At 40.6% G+C, this 16,490-nt stretch overlaps 1 protein-coding gene across 1 annotated transcript in view; it reads right to left on the reverse strand.

Moving 5' to 3' along the window:
* The window catches only part of ptn (pleiotrophin), a 45,277-nt gene that overhangs the window by 10,848 nt on the left and 17,939 nt on the right, over window positions 1-16,490 (reverse strand). The window contains exon 2 of the mRNA XM_034226131.1: window positions 2,217-2,311. Coding sequence (XP_034082022.1) covers window positions 2,217-2,310 — 94 coding nt within the window. The 5' untranslated portion in view covers window position 2,311. The remainder of the gene's footprint in view (window positions 1-2,216; window positions 2,312-16,490) is intronic.

The raw sequence follows: 16,490 nt of genomic DNA on the forward strand, positions 1-16,490 counted from the left end.
ATAGCGATAACAATGGCAGTACTCCAGGTGTACCATGCTCAAAGTTTATTGGAAGGCCTGCCGAAAGAAGAGGGTCTTAAGGCCGGTTTTGAAGACCTCGGTGGAAGGGGCAGATCTCAGCTGATCTGGGAGGGAGTTCCAGAGGCACGGGCGAGTGAGCAGAAGGCTCGGTCTCCCATTGTTTGGAGACGTGTGCGGGCCGGGGGATGTAAAGAAGAGGAGCGTGGCTGGAGCGGAGAGAGCGGGTAGATGTCTGGGTATGGATGAGGTCACAGAGGTATTTTGGGCTTTGTCCATTCAGGGCTTTGTACGTGAGGAGCAGAACCTTAAACTGGATCCTGTAGTGGACCGGGAGCCAGTGTAGTTTTGCAAGTATGGGGGTTATGTGTGCGGACCTTTTTGTACCGGTGAGAACTCTGGCTGTGCTGTTCTGGACAAGTTGCAAGCGGTTGATGGATTTGGCTGGGAGACCGGAGAGGAGTGCATTGCAATAGTCTAGTCTTGAGAAGACGAGTGCATGAACCAGTTTTTTGATGTCATCAGTTGAGAGTGAGGGCTTCAGTCGGGAAATGTTTTTCAGGTGAAAGAAGGAGGTCTTGGTGATATGTTTGATGTGGGCTTGGAAAGACAGAGTGGGGTCAAACTTTACACCGCGTTTGGTGACAACGGAGGAGAGAGGAATGAGCTGACCATCAAGGGAGGGGCTGATGTTGGCGGCCTTGGCAAGCTGGTCGGTGGTGCCTATCAGGATTGCCTCCGTCTTGCTGCTGTTGAGCTGAAGGTAGTTGGTGGTCATCCAGGAGCGGATGTCTTCCAGGCAGGTGTTTAGTGTTTGGATAGTGGTGGTATTGGGTTGTGTTTTGATGTAGACCTGATTGTCGTCGGCATAGCAGTGGAAGTTGATGTTATGTTGTCTGATGATATGACCCAGAGGTAATAGATAGATTAAAAACAGCATCGGCCCCAGCACTGAGCCCTGTGGGACCCCGCATGTCACTGCGGTGTCGTCAGACCTGGAACCCCCCAGAGACACGTGGTACTTCCGGTTGGTGAGGTAGTATGAGAACCACTTCAGAGCCGTGTCCGTCACCCTGGTGTAGGTCTCGAGGCGGTGGAGGAGGATGGTATGGTCCACTGTGTCGAAAGCCGCACTCAGGTCAAGAAGGACCAGGATGCTGGGTGACCCAGAGTCGGCTGCCATCAGTAGGTCGTTGGCTACTTTTATTAGGGCTGTTTCTGTACTGTGTGCAGGGCGGAAACCTGATTGGAAGGTCTCATACATGTCATTGTCAGACAGATGAGACTGGAGCTGTGCGGCCACGACCTTCTCAAGTACTTTGGCAAGGAACGGGAGGTTGGAGATAGGTCTGTAGTTGGAGAGGAGTTCTCGGTCGATATTTGTTTTTTTTTAAAAGTGGGGTGACAACTGCTGTTTTGAAATGGACAGGCACCTCACCAGTCTGTAGTGACTTGTTGATGAGTGTTGTCAGGAAATTAACCAGGGTTGGCGAACAGGCTTTTAGCAGCGGGGTGGGTATGGGGTCGAGGGAGCAGCTGGTAGGCTTTGATTTGCCTATGATGGCTAGCAGTGCAGATGACGTCACCTCGTTGAAGCTGCAGAGGGAATTCCGTTGATGAAGGGAGAGCAGGTGGGTGGGGTCCGAGCTACTGTTGAGGCTGTAATGGTTGCTCTGATATCTGCGATCTTGTTTTTAAAGAAAGCAGGACTTTGGACTTTTTATATTATTACAAGGAAGATGTAATGAGTTTATTGCTTCTTCTTCTTACCAATAAAAAAAGATATATCTTATATTTGCTTAATGTTGTTTACCCAAGTGGGAATTATCTGAATTATGTTGCCTTTCCTGAAAGATATTGCTATTTATTTATTGTACATTCTCAAAGGACACCAATTACTTCAACTCAAAGGCTTTTATTCATTATATGTTTAAGACTTGTATCCAACGAAAGTATTTCACAGTGCAGCCCTTTCTGCAGTGATATATAGTGAAATATATGTCATTCAATAAGGAAATGACAATGTTATATTGATGAAGTTGATTCGCTGAAATTGCTTCTCCATCAAACAAGTTGTAGATTTGATGTTATACTGAACATCATGGTGCTCCTATTTGATATACATTTTCAGTTTAAAGGTATAGATTATTTCTATAGATTTTTCTACAGTTGAAGAATCTGAGCTTTGCAAAATTCACCTTGTTTCTCTGCTTTGCCTCCTTCTCCTGCCATCACTGTGATCACCAGGAGTGCCATCACGGCCACCCGTGTCCACTGCTTCTGTCCATTCATTCTGAAAAAACAAGGCAATTGTTAATAGAGAACGCTGCTTTACTTTCACATCTTCTACAATGGAAAACACACATTTGAGATCTTCTTGTGCCTAAACTTGACACGTTAAGGTTTTTGCTAGACCAGGAGGAAGAGGAGGAAAGGGGAATTTCTATCTTTCATCTGGTGTCATTTTCCCCGTGCTGGATTCCAATATCAACATTGTGATAGTCTGAGCTGCCACTACACTGTCAGTCACGGCAGTATTTGCTGTCAATCTCTGTATTTGTCAAAGCTCAACAAAAGATATTCTGTGATTGAAGCCGAGTAAACCCCTTGCTCACAAAATAAGATTGAGGCTACAATGTTGCACCATGTCATAAAAAGAAACCTTTGCTTTGATTATACAGAAGTAAAAACAAACATTCTTTACTTATATTTTATTTTAAAACTATATTCTGAATGTTGATAGGAAATGTTTTAAGGAATGTTAAGTATTGATGCTTATATTGGCATTGAAGGTGTGCTGAGGCATTTTGACCACTATTAGTGCTGTGGAGCAATATGGGTCCCCACTTTGCACGTAAACTAGAATGCAAGTGTACATACTGTATACTAGGAGGACACGATTCGAATACCTGTCAATGGTTTCACATTATTCAAACGATCAATATGTGACAATTATGACTCAAGGAACGCAACAATGTGGCCAATGAAGAAGAACACTGCTAGCCATTTAAACAGCTGATGTAATAACTTATGTCAATATCAGTTTTACATCACTCCAGTCATGGTTGACAGGGGACTCCGTTTTCAATGCCACAGCAATCCCTGGCCTCAGCTTACCTTTGATAAAAATAATGTTTGAGTTCCACACTGAATTATACAGATTTTTTTTTTTAAATAGAGGGTTTCGGTATCAAATTTGCACCTGAACTGAGTTTGGGAGGAAATGTTGCATCATGCCATCAATCATTTGATGAAGAGTGATAGAGTATGAAAGTGTTCTTTAAAAAACGTGATGCTATATATAAAACTGATGTTGAATCCAAAAAAACGTTGTAGATGGATAATATGCTTGAATCAGTATTCAGAAAGCTGACAAAAGATTCCTTGGCAGGTAGTTTGAGAGACGTGTTAAGTTGACAAAGGCTTACTGAATTCTATAATGGTTGTTCAAGAAAAGATTACACCTGCCGCCAGAAAGCGACAAAAGAGCAAGAAGACTGGGATCAAATTGCCATTGTGGAACGAGTTGTCACAGAAAAGAATGTCATTAGTGTCTTTGTTTGCTCGTAGCTGCTGACATCTTTTTTAACAGGTTTTAAAAAATCAATCATCCTCCATACAATTAGAATCACAAGTTATTTTAATATTTGATCCACCAGCTGCTTCCTGATTTCCAGAAAGCACTAACTGTCACTATCACCAGCCTTATTCACTGTGATTGAATTGTTACAGAAAACCAACCCTCTTTGAATTTTTGCGAGACAGAGAGAAATACTCTTGCAGCCAGCACTTTCTGAGAGGAGCGAAAGCATGAGACTGAACCAATTACCAAGTGTTGACACCAAAATAATGCTCCTCTGTGCTCAAATTTCTGTAGAAAAGTCGATCCTTGTGGAGAAATAGCATCCATTTGTCATTTTTAATTAAACATGAGTTGGGTCTGAGCCCCCCCATCTCATTGTGTAAGCAACCTTCAATTCCAACTTTTCATTTTACTTACTTATGACTTTACATAAGTTCAGTCTCAGTATCTTTTAAGCTTCTAGAATTTAAATAAGATATTCAAACCTTGTATTTAATTATGGGCTGTTATTGTGGTGATTCCACCAAGGATTTAATGTCTCCCAGCACTTCTTAGAAACTCATAATGGGCCTTATGGTAGTGTCTGTAGTCTACCTGCTATGACAAGTCATCTGTATCCTTCACATGATTGACTTTATATTTCTCTGACTATGGCAGCGTGCAGGCAAACCCTGTTTTGATTAAATACTTCAGACTCCATCTCAGAGTATTTTTTAATGTTTATTCTTTTTAAGAGATTCAAAAGTATTCATCTCCAAAACCCCAAAAAAGTAAGGAATAAATGATTGATTCCCAACTGTAAGAAGCGCATACAATGAGTTCTAAGAGTTTCAGAGAGAAAACCCAATGAAAGCTTCCTGATAAAGATCATTTTCCAAGAGAAAGGCATTGTTACTTTTCAAAAGATAAGAAAACCTATTCCTCACACACACAGTGATGGGCTCCTGGTGCAGTGCAGGCATCACAATGGACGTGGTTGAAGACTTTGAATGAGGACTCCATAGAATTGCTTAGCCTTAGAGAAAGAAAAGTATTGGAATTAAAGTGAATTACCTTTTTCTCTGCAGTGAGGTTTCCCTCATCTTGAGGTTAATAAATCAAATGAAAGTCTCAACCTTGTAGCTCACATTTCCAGAGCATGATAGCAGGTTTAATGGATCGGAGCATTTGACTATCATTAGGCAAGGAATCTGTGATGCCTATGTAATGCTTTGATAATAAGGGATTGACAATTTAAAGGACATCTACTTGTGCTTTTCATTAAATGCTTTTCCCCTCTTTTTATTCAATACACAAACAGTCAGACATAACTTCAGCTTAACGCTTCGTGACAGAGAAAATATTTTTTTTGTTCTTCCAAGTCTTAGCCCATGGCAACCTGACCCTGACTCACTTATGGCGTATTTCCACTACAGCGCGGAGCGCGGTTTAAGCGTGCCGTGCCAAACCCGGCCCGTTTTTGGTTGCGTTTCCACTAGGGGTAGTACCGGCTAACGGGTACTGTTTCACTGTTTATCTGGATCTCCAAAATCCAGGTTCTTTCCGGGCCAACAACCGGGCTGAATATGCTAAACTAGTGAGAGAATCGCTGGCAAGGGGGCTACAACTACAACAAAATGAACATATTTTACCGTGATTTAATTGTAATACACGTTTCAAAATGATGCCGAAGTAACAACATACTGATACCGGTTAGTAAAAACCATGAATTAATGCTTTGGCGAAAAACCTTTTAAAATGTGTGTTTTTTAAATGGAGATCGGCTAAGCTAACGCAGTATATGCTCCGACCGTCCACACTCACAACAACGGCCTACAGACATAAATAAACCAGCAACTGTATTCGCCATGACACAACAACCCAGTCTCACGGCATTTCGTGTTACAGTCACGACATTTAATCTATTGATTCGTGTTCACCAACACGATTTTCCCCTTTTTTTCGTGTCACACAGAACGATTTTAAAAGCAATGTATTTCTATTGGTAGTGTGTTTCGTGCCTGCAGCACGTCTTTTTGTCCGTTTGGGTCTTGGAAGACCGGAAGCTGTGGGGTTCATAAAAACATGTTCTTACTCAATATCAAGCCACGATTGTTGTTTTTATTTTAAATCGTATAATGTCGGACTTTTTTGTCATCTGTAAGGAAAACAAATGGGGCTCAGAGCCTCAAAATACTGAAATCTGTATTTTTTTAAATCTTTTTTCCTTCTAATTTGTTATTCTTTTCAAAATAACACACTGTTATTTACTCACCAATAACACACAATTATCCTTGTTTTTATTTATTTGTTTAATTCCATAATCTCGGGCTTTTTTGGCGTCCGTCGGGAACTGCAAACAGAGTCAAGCCGACTCCGAGCTGTCCGACTTCATGCAAGCTTTTTGAGACCTCCCCCGGCTGCAATCGGCTATTCTCGTCTACTTTCGAGGCTCATCTCAAACAAGCCTGTGTTTCGTCCAGCATGGAAATATGACTTAGTTTTGTAATATTCTTTGACATATTTCAACGTTATTTTAAAAGTGATGCCCAAGTAGTTTGATACAAGAAAAAAAGGAATCATCAATCATCCCTCTACCTGTCCCCAGATTCAAAGCTAGATACCTGATGCAGGATATTGCCAAACCCGAAGGTTTTACAGAAATGACACTCTCAAATAAAACGGAATTGAATACCTTAGACATGAAGTACGTTTTAAAATATGTTTTATAACAACACAGTATTTAGGAAGAGAGAATGAATACAGTCCCCGATTCAGGGAACACATTCCAATTATTTATTATATATTTTGAGTCTGTATAACCACAAATGAGCACTTCTAGGAACTGCTTGCAATTCAGGTCAGAAATATAGTAAGACATACATTTCCACGATGAGAATGGGCGAACTGAATGTTTGAGGTGGAACATGCAGTGATCAGTGTGTGCTTCATGAGCCACTGAGATTTAGTCCTATAAAACCCTCCATTTCCCTCATTGATCCAGGCACAGTTGTGCGTTCCTGGTGAGGGGGAATGCAGGAGAAAAGCCAATACTTCGCACAAATCAATGCATGGTCAGTGTCTCCTTGTGTGCTCCAGAAAATACACACAAGACATCCTTTATTCCGGAGCACAGACCAGATACAAAACGCTCTCCATCTCTCTCTCATTAGGACTAATCCCTGCCGATACATAAAGAAAAAAATATATATATACAATCAGATGTACAAAGGCAGAAGGCAATGGGGTAGCAGTTTAATTAATCAATTATAAGAAGATATGGTAAATAACTTCAGTTATTAGCCGTAAGGCTGTGCGAAAACGATTTCCATCATTAAAACTCTATGAGAAATGAATTTTGGTTTCTTAGATTCAAACCACTAAATCAATTTGTATTTAAAAACCTTTTCTTACTGCTTTTGGTAAGCATGTACTTAACAGTCCCTCTGTGGTGTGGTAATAATGAACTCAAATATTATCATAACACACATGTATGCCGTTATTATCACTTAGCTCACATGAATTATACATGTTTTTTAATAAGTCTTTGCCCCAGAGGTACAAACAATCAAAGCATGTATTTAAGGCAAGTTCTTCCAGCTCTGTGACTCATCATGCATAACCTCATGAGGAGACTTGTTTTTCCTGTTTTATATAAGTATATATTTTGTGCTTTGAACTTAACTCATATTGTGCATTAAGACCCACGTAAAGTTATTTAAAAAAAACATTAAACAGTTTATTAAAACATCAAATTACTATATTATTATAATCTATAATTTCTAGAACATGTGATGAATTGATAGAGGTCGCTTGGAGTGATAAACCTCTTTTACAGAATTGTTTCCCGAATCTGTAGCTTGTATTTATTTTATGTCGTTGTTAAAGAAGTGTCAATTCTTTGTTTTTATTTCAAGCTTTTTGATTGACTGGCGAGGTATCGATGTCGTGTCTACATAATAAACAACATAGTAAAATTACAGAAAGAACATTAAAGGGGATGGCTAAGCTAAATCACTCACCTTTGAGTGTATACATTTGCATATTTATATGTCATATATAAATGTCCGACCTATCGTATAAGGGACAAGCCACCATGTTCCACCTATCTCATCTGCAAAGTAAAAATAGGGATGGCAGCCAAACATGTTGTAAGACGTAGGGCAGATTTACTGTCCAGCACTGTCCAATATTAGAGAAACTAAAATATAACCCTCCCCATGCGTACTAAGTGCAAATGCTATGATTAGCATTTTTTATCTTGCAATAAGCATTTTCCCCAACTCTGCCCCTAGCATTTCCGCCTCTTCATAGCCACTTTCAATTTGTAGAACATTGTACACGAACGCACAGTCATTTAAGTCTCTCAGTTCCTTTCCAAGAGGTAAACACCAGGCTCAGGTGGTTTAAAAACACTCAGTTCACACGGGTCTTTTCCAAGTGGAAAGATCGACGCGGAGAAGAAAGAGCTGACCATCTTCACCTCTCTCTCTCTTTGCTTTGTGGAAGGTAAACAACTGACAGGTCTCGGTATAAAGCACAGAGCTCCAGGAGGAAAACAAACACAGCTGAGGTAGGGCCAACACAAAGTCTGGCAATCTGTAGTAATGTAAAGCAACCTATGCTGAGGCCGGGTTAACCAAACAACAGACGGTCCCTAAAACAACCCACTCTGTGTATCTCACTACCTGAACATTCCCCATGCCACAAATTAAAGCAGCTTGGTTTGAAATAACTCTAATACGTGTGTATGCCTTGCTGCTTCTAGTGTAGTATTTTAACGGCCAATCTTTGTTGTTGCTACTAATTTTGAATCCTTACCTGGCACAAAAAGGTAACATTTTCACCCGGGTGACCCTTTCTGCTCCTTCTGAGATTTAGAAAAACAGAGACAAAACACATTGTTTTCTGCTTTGTCTCTACGGTTCACTGACTGTTTGTCTATTGTTACAAAAATCCAAAGACAGCACAATGTCCTTGGGAAAAGTCGGACAGAAAAATGAGCGGCTTTCCCATCTCAGCTTTTTTCAGAGAGTGTATTGATGAGAGGAGGACCTTTGAAAGAAAGTAAAGCAGACAAGCATGTAAAGTCAACCATAAAGCTCCAAGAAGACACAGCGGGAACCTAGATGGGGGTGGGTCGTAAACAATGTGAAGGGTTACAGCAGGAATAGAGTAAAACACTAATATGAGAGGAGTTTAAGAAAATGCAGCATTATGTAGTAATACCTCCAGGTTTCATAATGACTGCTATTGGAGGAAAGTGAATCATCTGTCATGGGGCCGTAGGAGAGCCCTAATTGAAGCTTGCCACCATTTCTCATGTGTTAAGGTGCAGATGATTAGAGGAAAATGCCACACATTTTCTGACTTGTGTTTTGTAAAGGTCAGACAGTGGGGGAGAGAGTGTGGGGGAAGGGTCCCCGCTATCTCTCAGAACAGCCCTGAAGGAGCCCCCCGGGAGGCGCTCTCCGGAACAAAAACAGCATGTGTGTGTGTGTGTGTGTGTGTGTGTGTGTGTGTGTGTGTGTGTGTGTGTGTGTGTGTGTGTGTGTGTGTGTGTGTGTGTGTGTGTGTGTGTGTGTGTGTGTGTGTGTGTGTGTGTGTGTGTGTGTGTGTGTGTGTGTGTGTGTGTGTGTGTGTGTGTGTGTGTGTGTGTGTGTGTGTGTGTGTGTGTGTGTGTGTGTGTGTGTGTGTGTGTGTGTGTGTGTGTGTGTGTGTGTGAGTCTTAAAGTGAGCTCAGTTTGAACAACGGTGCAGAATGATGGGCCTGTTTAATGATAAAAACACAATAATAAGGATGACAAGCAATGGCTCTGTGAGAGCATCAGAGCTGAAACAGTCGAAATTGAAGACTTGTATGCATGAATGCCTCCATTACGCTGATCATATTATATCTACGCCTCCAAACACCCACTCAGTCACTTATCCTCCCACTCATCTCAGTGTCCCCCCTTTTTTCTTTATTATTAGCATTCATATTCTGACTTTAAGAGTAACATACTGTCACTGGTGACAAACTCCAGCAGTTCAATCATCAATTACCTTCCTTTTTTAGGATTAGAAAACTGCAGTGCCTCAAATTAAGACATATTCTTTGCAACTCTACTCCCTCCCTCTCTTAATATTTATTCAGCTTTGGGATAGTTCAGCTGTTTTCACAGGGGAAAAAAGGCTGCAGAAAGAAAGCAAGGGGGGCCACATCGGTGGATTCAACTTCAATAAGGGTTTCTTTCCAGTTGAGACAGGTTGGTAAAATACCACGAGAAAAACGTTTAGCACTTGACAGTGAGGAAGATGTGAATGTTAAATGCTTGGCTGTCAGTTTATTTTCAAATATTTCAAGGTTTGGGTGTTGATTCATGCAATGCCATGGCCGGTTGACAGTTTCTTGGAAGGACTCTCTAATACTCACACAAACTGATATTAGGTCCGACTGGAGCCGCAGCATGCAGTATTCATGAGTATGTGATTTCTCCGTGTACAAAATGTCAGAACTAAAAGGGTTCACAGGCTAAACCCTGATAGATGTGGCACATTTAGAGAATATGCTGAAAAAGGCAGCACGGTCTGAATATTTGGAGTCAGCAGGTTTGATCCGTTTAAATCATGCTGATACGGGTGTACTGTTCATACAGTGGCCTTTTGTGATATTCTGACCATTAATCTCCATTCCTCTCGGTGAAGAAAGCCACAGCTGAATCATCTGTAAAGAGCCTGGCTGCAGGGAGTGGGACGTCTTATCACCAGTTCTCGTACTTATACTTTTGTCTCTGTTTGGGTGCCTTTTGATCGCTAGAAATAGCTGTGTTTGTTCCCTTTAGAGTCTGGCTGTCTGGCTACTGGACCTGTGTCTGATCCCCCTGGCAGCCGCTGACAGCCCAGAAACAGAGCTCTGTCCCTCTAACAGCACCAACTCAAAGTATCCCCCTGTGTAATTGAATAAGCAAAATGTATCCTTATGTGAGTGTGTGTCTGCAGTGATGGAAGAAGTATTCAGATGCGTTTCATAAGTAAAAGTACCAATACATTATCGTCTTAAAGACAAAGTCCTGCATTCAAAATGTTACTTAAAGGTCCCCTATTATGCAAAATCCACTTTTCCGTGTCTTTTATACATAAATATGTGTCTCCTCTGTGTTTAGAGATTCTGAAAGTTTCAGGAAAAAAGATTCTCTCTCTTTTGGTCCTGATCAATTTATATAAAAACTAGGGCTGTCAAGTTAACGCCTCTAATTATTTTAACGTGCGATTAACGCATGTGTATTTGTCCTCGGCCCGCCCTGTAGTTTCAGAGCCCAAAGGCTTGACGTTGTTGTTGTTAGTTGGATGGTGGGAGATTCTAGAGAGAGATATGGATGCAAAAAAAGGTGTTTTAAACAGCAAGCCAAGCACACAGCTGATGCTGACAGCCCCACTCCTGCCGCTCGCTTGCGGCAGACCACGCTTGAAAGTTTGCCAGGGAGACGCCTGTACACGGCGTCTACGAGCAGCAAGCTTTCAACAGCGATAGCTAAATGGGTGGCTACAGCTTGCAGGACAATTAACATTGTGGAGAACGAGGGACTGTGTTAGATCATTCGGATCGCATCCAACGTGTCGACTGCACATCACAGCGCATTATTTTGACCCGAGGTGGGAACTTCAGTCTCATGCTTTGACTGAAGATGAAGACAGAGGAGCGGCATTTCGCCGACAACTGTAAACAGGCTTGTCTGTTTGAGCGACTGGCTCAGTGCAAAGAAGTACACAGGGTTGCGAGAGAGTGTAAGAGAGAGAGTGAGGTTCCAGGTTGTTGTGTTGAGAATATTCAGGAGAATATTTGTTATTGTTCCAATGATAATAAACAAACATTTGCATAAAGCATATTTGTCCACTCATATGTTGATAAAAGTATTAAAAACTTGAAAAAGATTCCTCTAAGGTACATTTAGAACGGATAAAACATTTGCGATTAATTTGCGATTAATCGCGATCAACTATGGACATCATGCGATTAATAGCGATTAAATATTTCAATCGACTGACAGCCCTAATAAAAACCTGTCTGAAAATGAGCTGATCACATTTTGGCCACTGTGTGATGTCACAATGTTTTTTTGGGTTGGGCAACCATTAGCCAATAACCAACCAAGGTAACCCCGCCCACCTTCTCACCTGAATCTCCTCCTAGAGCACCATTGTGTTTTTTCAAACCAATCACTTCGCAGAGGGGCGTGACCAGCAGCAGCTCATTAGCATTTAAAGCTGCAGACACAGAATCCGCACTTTTGGAACAGGGCTGAAACAGAGGGGTTTATGGGATACTGCAATGATAAGTTTTTGTATTTCGAGCCAAATACTTCAGAGACATGTTTTGTATATATCTGACACCTATAATATATTGTTGAAAATGTGTATAATAGGGGACCTTTAAATTAAAAAACACAAGTACATTACTTGAGTAAATGTACTCAGTTACTTCCAATCCTCTGTGTGTCTGTGTGTAAGTCTTCCTGTGGAGAGCCTTGAGTCCCTTGATCATTAAAGCGTGCTGGATGAGAAAGCCTTCGCAAACAGCGTGGGCAGTTTTGTCCTTCTGTTGATTTAGCCATCCTCCTTTTCTCTTTTCTATCTGAATGCCTCTCCGTTCCTTTATCTGTTCCTTTCTCCACTTCTCATTCAGTGTATTTAGCTTACAGATTTGTATTTCTCTCCACTTGAGTAATACTGTTCATATCTCTGCATTTTTCATTTTGCTTGTAAACAGATAACAGGTTTTTCATATTTGGAGTTGGACAGCTTATTCAACAGCCCAGTATCAGTCTCTGAAAAATGAGAATGCACTTAATATGCTTTGGAAGGAAATAAATAGTGCTCTAAAATAAATCACTCCATAAATCAAACCTGATTCTATGGATTCAAAAGTTTATTGTCTAAAAAGTATAAACATAAACACAGGCAAAAGACTACAATATCATACGGTAAACACGCAACATTAAGATATCGGCACTTTTAATCTGTCACTAATAGGTGATTATAATTTGTATTAACTGAACACCTTTACTGCCGGGAATTCAAGGACGAAGTCTCTCTCCATATGTATTTGAAAAATATTGGACAATGGCAGGGTTTTATGGCTTAGACAAGAGTAAGAACGTCCATAACAACTCTTTTATCCACTCTTCCAGAATAACCCACTTCAGTGCCGTCTCTCTACATTCTCATTATAACTGCTTCTATATCAGCCCTAATGCAAAACTCTCTTAAGATTACAAAAAGGTGCATGTTAACGTGGTTGCCTTTTCCATCCGTTTCAAGCTGACAGTCTTTCACTATAAAGGTAATTCAACTTTTCAAAGCTCGTATGTCATGCTCAATGCAATTTTAGAAACCATTCTGCTTACAGTCTGACGTTGACGTTATTGTTCATTTGTAAATTCAAGAAGTATATTTTCTACTTTCTTGTTTATTTCTTGCCTTTTAATTGTTATTGTACAATGCCATGTCTTTTTATGCCGCTGCAACACAAACATTTCCCAAATTGGGATCAATAAAGTTCAATCTTATCTTATCTTATCTTGACTTAGCCTTTAAGTACAACTGCATTCCTGGGGTAATTGTGAAGCCAGCAGATATCCAGATAACAGATATCAAGACTTATACTTCCAAGCGCTGGTCGTTGTTTACAATCCGGTTACCAACATAAGATTGGAGAATGAAGTTGGAGTTGAGATGTCCAACCGGATTGTTTCACAAGATGCCAGTTTACTGCCTCGTTTATAACTGCCTCGTTTATAACTTATAAAAGCTAAATCCTCATTAGACAATAGCGAATGGGTTCCCTAAATGTGTTTGTTCCAATGAAATCAGCCTCTTAACACAGTCAATTTACCCGCATGCAAACTTGACTGGTCAAAACTAATCAGACCATGAAACAGACGACAAATGCACCCTAACACTTGCAACACCAACATTGACTCTTCGCCTGCATGTCTTTGTAAAACGTATAACTTTTTTTCAGTTTTAGAAACTAGATAATTTACACTTTTGGGATAAGGCTCATGTGATTATCTTGTCTCACAAAAAAGTTAATTTAGAGAAAAAACGTTCTTTCACATAGTTGAATAAAGCATGAAGTTCCTCATACGCTCACACACAGTGAGATCTTAGAGTAGGACTTAGAACAAAAGTTTGACTGATAACAATGCAGTTTTTCAACAAATTGAAACTATCTGTGGTCTCCGGTGCTTTCTTTGAGAAGACGCTGAGAGACTTGCTCTTGTGTTTAAAGTCTGTAAATCCATCCACCACCCTGAACAGCTGTGCTATTTCAGAGTTTAAATGTGATATATTAGAAATAACATGATTTTTCCTCTTTAGGACTGTAACATATATGGGTTTTCCTACATTTTATTCATGTGATGTGTAATCATGTAATTTGCTGAAAGCCCCTTGCAAAAACAACATTTTGGGATAATTTACAGGAGCAATGTGTAGGATTTAGTGGCATCTAGTGGCTTGGTGAGAGATTGCAACCGCCTTAAATACCCCTCTGCTCATCCCTCCACCACATTTAAGCGCTTCATCATAGATCTGTTCAAATCCCTTTTCTTGAGGTAGTGTTTTTCCATGATGGGCTACTGTAGAAGCATGACAGTGAAACATATCAAAGCACCAGCTCCCTACAACATATGAAGGACTACATTTAAACTAACAGTAACTAAATCATTTTTAGTTCGGGTAATTTCACATAATAATGGATATTATATTCCATGTCGGCCAATAGATTCCCTTAGATCCTACACAGTGGTCCTTTCAATTATTACAAAACTGAACAGTGTCATGATTTTGTGTTTCATGTTTTATTTTGAAATGTATTTTCTCCTTGGTCTTGTCCTGTTTTACTTCCTGTGGCTGATTTTCTGATTGTGTTCACCTGCTGCCCCCTCCCCAGCTGTGTCTTGTCTCTGTGATTAGTCTTGTGTATGTTCAAGCCTGTCTTCCTTTGTGTTCTCCGTCAGTTCGTTGTCACTGTTGCCTCAGCTTGGTTCCTGGTTTCCTCTCTGTGGTGTTCTGGACTTCCCTCGTCTGCCCACCTGTGTACTCGGAGTCTTCCCGGTTTGTTGCTATTATTTGCTAATTTGAGTGATAATAAGCACTCTGAAAGCTTGGTGCAGTTCAACCTCGAGATAAGTGCAGGAACCATTATGCATACCACTCATCCTCTGGATTCTACCATGATTCCAGTCTTAGATACATCCACCACTTACTCACACGCCCACATTTCCCCACAGAGGTTTACCACCCACTTCCCCCAAACCAGGCGTCACACTGCGAGGCTGAGAGGGAGCATGACTACAGCGGCTGGTGGAGAGATAAAGCTGCCAGTTACCTGTAATCCCACACCAGCTTCTCACACACAGCATTATGGTCACAGCAACACAGTCGTTTTGGAGACCATAAACTGTAAGAGGCACATGTAGTGAGACTGTCAGTGTTTTTGCTTCATCTTCTAGCACACCAAATTATTTTCTACATTCCACTGAGATCCTTCTTTTCTCACAAGTTGCTCAAAAGCTCTTACAGGTGGCTTTTGTTTCCTCAGATCCCTTTTTTATTTCAAACAAACAGCAAACTTTTTTTAAAGGCAGGATTTACTCCCTGCCCCCGTACAAATATCTATAGAACAACCACTATAAAAGACACCTTCTGCTTGGAGCAGTAAATCTATGCTTTCATGTGCTGAAAAAAAAGATTTATACTGTATGACAGATTATTACTTTGTAGGCACACACTTCCTGGAGTGTTGTTTATGTAACCCACTGAGTTATGATGTTCACATTAGGGTAGACATTTGCATATGTTCGCATTCTGAAGTGAGTTGAACAAATATATTGAAGTGCATTGCAACATGACATGCAGTCACAACTATGCCTCTCAGTCAATGAAGCAAATGCAAAATTATTTATCCTGGTATTAATCTGCCTACGAAACTCTCTTACTGCTGCAGTTTATTGCCCCCTGTGATAGATTTAGGAAAAGTAACCAGTCTTAATATGATAACAAAAAGATAATCAATGAAATAACTGAGACGTTGACTTTATTTAAAGGGGACCTATTATGCTAAATTCACTTTTTGATGTCTTTTATACATAAATATGTGTCCCCGGTGTGTCAGGGAACTCACAAAGTGTCAGAAAACAAAACCCTCTGTCTTTTCCTCCGTACCCACATCTCTAAAAAAAAAAGAAGAAAAAAAAGGGGGGGTGCTAACAAGCAGATCCAGAATTTTCGCTATAACGTCATTGGCGACATCCGGCCGACGTGACACGTCCCAACCTATCGTCTCCGGCACACGTGACACGTCCCAACCTATCGTCTCCGTATACAGTCGCAGCTGTGTGTCTGTGTATTCAGCAGGATGTTTCCAATATAGCATAATAGGTCCACTTTAAATTAATTAGGTCAACGAATGTCCCGTAACTGTTTCAGGTTAGTTTGAACCAACAATATTAAGTTGAACCCAAATATTTCTTATTCAAGCTTAATATTATTGCTTTCAACTAACCTAATACAGTTCTGTAAAATCTGTTTAAAGTCAATGTTTCAGTGTTTTCATTTTACAGATGTCATTTTGATCCTCAATGCACACAGGGAAACAAAGCCACACAAAGCAGATGTTTCTGTTTCCGGAGAGAAAGGATATTCTGCAGCGTGACGCCCCTCGGGTCTAAAGATCTATGTCAATTTTAGGCAGCCACTGCTCTTCAATAGTGGACAACTAAGCTTCAAGGTCAGCGGTTGGAAATGTAACTAGTCAACACAGTCTCACGGCATTTTGTGTTATAGTCACGAAATTAATCCATTGATTCGTGTTCACCAACACGAATTCCCCATTTTTTTCGTGTCACACAGAACCATTTTAAAA

This window comes from Gymnodraco acuticeps, unplaced genomic scaffold, assembly GCF_902827175.1.
Source record: "Gymnodraco acuticeps unplaced genomic scaffold, fGymAcu1.1, whole genome shotgun sequence".
Classification (NCBI taxonomy): Eukaryota; Metazoa; Chordata; class Actinopteri; order Perciformes; family Bathydraconidae; genus Gymnodraco; species Gymnodraco acuticeps.